The sequence below is a fragment of the Hesperophylax consimilis genome, chromosome 16 (assembly GCF_061612785.1).
Source record: "Hesperophylax consimilis isolate HC1 chromosome 16, BYU_Hcon_1.0, whole genome shotgun sequence".
Lineage (NCBI taxonomy): Eukaryota > Metazoa > Arthropoda > Insecta > Trichoptera > Limnephilidae > Hesperophylax > Hesperophylax consimilis.
The window spans coordinates 12045785-12048795 of NC_142851.1; the positions used below are offsets into that span (position 1 = coordinate 12045785).

At 35.3% G+C, this 3011-nt stretch overlaps 1 protein-coding gene across 1 annotated transcript; it reads left to right on the plus strand.

The window, feature by feature from the left end:
- The first annotated feature begins 206 nt into the window (after window positions 1-206).
- LOC149416713 (uncharacterized) lies at window positions 207-2257 on the plus strand. Its single transcript, XM_089641308.1, has 2 exons — window positions 207-218; window positions 1502-2257. Exons 1-2 carry the CDS (start codon window positions 207-209, stop codon window positions 2255-2257), a joined length of 768 nt encoding a protein of 255 aa, XP_089497434.1.
- The last annotated feature ends 754 nt before the right edge of the window (window positions 2258-3011 follow it).

Genomic DNA, 3011 nt, shown 5'->3' on the forward strand with positions numbered 1-3011 from the left:
AATTTTTAAGATACGCAATTGTTTTTGCAATGGGCTTAGGTAATTAAATTGCATTCAAATGTGTTCACGGTGTATGATATGTTTTTGGTGTATTATGCGTTGTATGACACACAGTGAAAATAGTAAAATTTTGTATAAATACCTTCACTTGCTTATGGTGAGTGTCAGTCACGTTTAGGAATTCTAACGCACAATAAGATAACGCCATGGCATTCAAGGTAAGTTGTAAAACATCAACTAAACACAGAAATATGAAATTGACATATACATACAACTTTACAAATGTCTAACATTCTCACATCTTTACATTATTTATTTATTTCTAATTTCACGCCCGGCTGGGCTTTTACGTGTTATTTTTTTGTATTGATTACAAAAAACATCTAAATAAGCACAACAAAATCAAAGCAAGAACCAAAAAAATTAAAGCAAAACCAATCAACAAAATCAAAAAGAAAGTTCAAGACGAAATAAAAAATAGCCTCTTAAACAAAGACGAAATAAAATCAAAACTTGATACTCCACCATGCAAGATGGAAAAATATAACACTAGGAAAATTAAAATACATTGGTAAGATAAACAGAGCTAAGTAGTTTGTATGGTTAAATTATATTAAATTTGATGTTCTTCTATCTGAAAGAAATTGGGTAATGACTTGTTTATATTTGGTGAATGAATGTGTTTAATATATCAACAACATCTTTAGTATAGTTTATTATAACGTCTAAACATTATAACATATATACATTATAACATCTATACATTATAACATCTATATATTATCACATTTTTTATTATTATTCAAATTTTTACGGCTCCCACAATCCAGCTTGAATCTATCAATTGGTGCAGACTTTATATTGCATTTCTCTGTATAGTAAACTGTTTTTTGTATTGGCTTTGTCCTTTTTTGATAGCCTAATTTCATTGCACGTTCTTGTGATACGTCTTGTAGTACAAAAATTTGTTTTAAAAGTATTTTGGTTGTAGGTTGTTTATTATTTCATGTATATCATCACGTTCAAGAACAAAACCTGTTTCACTGTTTTACCAATTTAGTTCCTTTAAAATTTCAGTTACTTTCGAAAATCTATTTTATTATTTTCGGTGCTCTATTTTGGAGAATTCGCGACTTATTTTCTCTGGCAATACTTGTGCCACAACAAAAAATTGAAACCATGGAATTAATCATCTAACACACTAATTTCGGTGGTTGTCTGTGAAGATGCGAAACTGTTCACGTTCAATGAATTTCGAATTTTCAAAATTAGAACTGATTGTAGGAACCAAGTGATAAAGTAATGAGTCCTGGTGAGACACGACTGCACAGAATCTGCTTTGCTTGAATTGGAATTATTTAAATTTATTCAGTGACTAGATCTTTGCAGCCAGGTTTCCAAACTCTCCCTAGCCTTTTTGCTTGTCTATCACACTCGCCTTTACAACATTCCCTAAATTTCCGTAATCTCATTGATTCACTTGACAATAATTTATTTTCAGATAGTCATACCGTTGATTGTGGCACTAGCCGTTGTGGGTGCGGCAGAAGTTAAGAAACAAGAAAAACGTGGGCTGGAGCATGGTTTTGGAGGACACAGTTTTGGTGGTGGCAGCTCCAGCGGTTCTGGATTTAGCTCCCAACCCCAAGTGATCACCAACACCATCCCTGTGCCCCAACCCTACCCCGTTCACGTGGAGAGACAGGTTCCAGTACCCGTCAGAATCCCAGTCGACAGGCCTTATCCCATCCACGTGAACAAGCCTTATCCAGTTCACGTGGATAAGCCCGTGCCCTACAACGTGGACAGGCCTGTACCGTACGCTGTGAAGGTTCCATACAGAGTCGAGGTCATCCAGAGGGTGGAGGTCCCAGTTGACAGACCCTACCCCGTTCCCGTAGATAGGCCCGTACCAGTGCAAGTACCCCAGCCCTACGTAGTAGAGAGACAAGTCCCAATTTACATCAACCAGGGCGGCAACTCCGGGGATATCTCCCAAAGCTTCGGTTCTAACTCTGGTGCATACTCCAATGAACTTTCCGGATCAGGACTTTCTGGGTCAGGATTTTCTTCGCATGAACTTTCCGGGTCAGGATTTTCTTCTCATGGACTTTCCGGGTCAGGATTTACTTCTCAGGGACTTTCTGGGTCAGGGTTTTCATCTCATGGACTATCCGGGTCAGGATTCTCATCTCATGGACATTCTGGACACTCTGGAAGCAGCTCATCTTCACACCAAATCACCATTCACCACTAAGCAATACACACATTAGTATTTTGAACCAGTTGGTTAGATGTAATGTGTAACCTATTCATTAAATGAACCAATTACAAACGAATCCACATTTTTTTATTCTTCCATCCTTCCTGATAGATCTTATTATAGTGTATAAGCGCGATTACTGCGGTAAATTTTTATATTTATTTTTTACAATTAGATACATAACTTTACAAATTTTAAAACATATTTTGATTACAGTAAATTCAAGCTTTGGACAAAGACACTACCAATACCATGCTATAAAAGCTTTCAACAGTGTAAAACTTGAAATTAAAATTGAGGAAAATAAAAATAAATTCACACACAAAATTACAAAATGGATTAAAGTACAAAAAAGACAATATTACCAAAATGTCATAGCACAAAATAAAAATAAAACATACACGTAACACACAAAACCAATATAAACACACATCACTCACAAACACACAAGATTATATTTTAAATGTATTATTTTCTCTTTAAATGTATTATGTAGATTATATTTTCATATTATAAAATGAAGGCCTCAGCACGGGCAAGCCACCCAGTGAGGCCAACATTACTGGAAAACTTTGAAATGTTAAAAATATTGTACCAAATAAAAAAAATGTGGGCCTCGCTGGGTACTTTATCCGTGCTGAGGCCCCCATTTTACAATTTAATAATATTCACGAAATGACGTGGAAACATACTCTCTACTCAGAATCGCTCTTTTTTTAAGTGTATAAATATCAGTTTTATGAAAAAT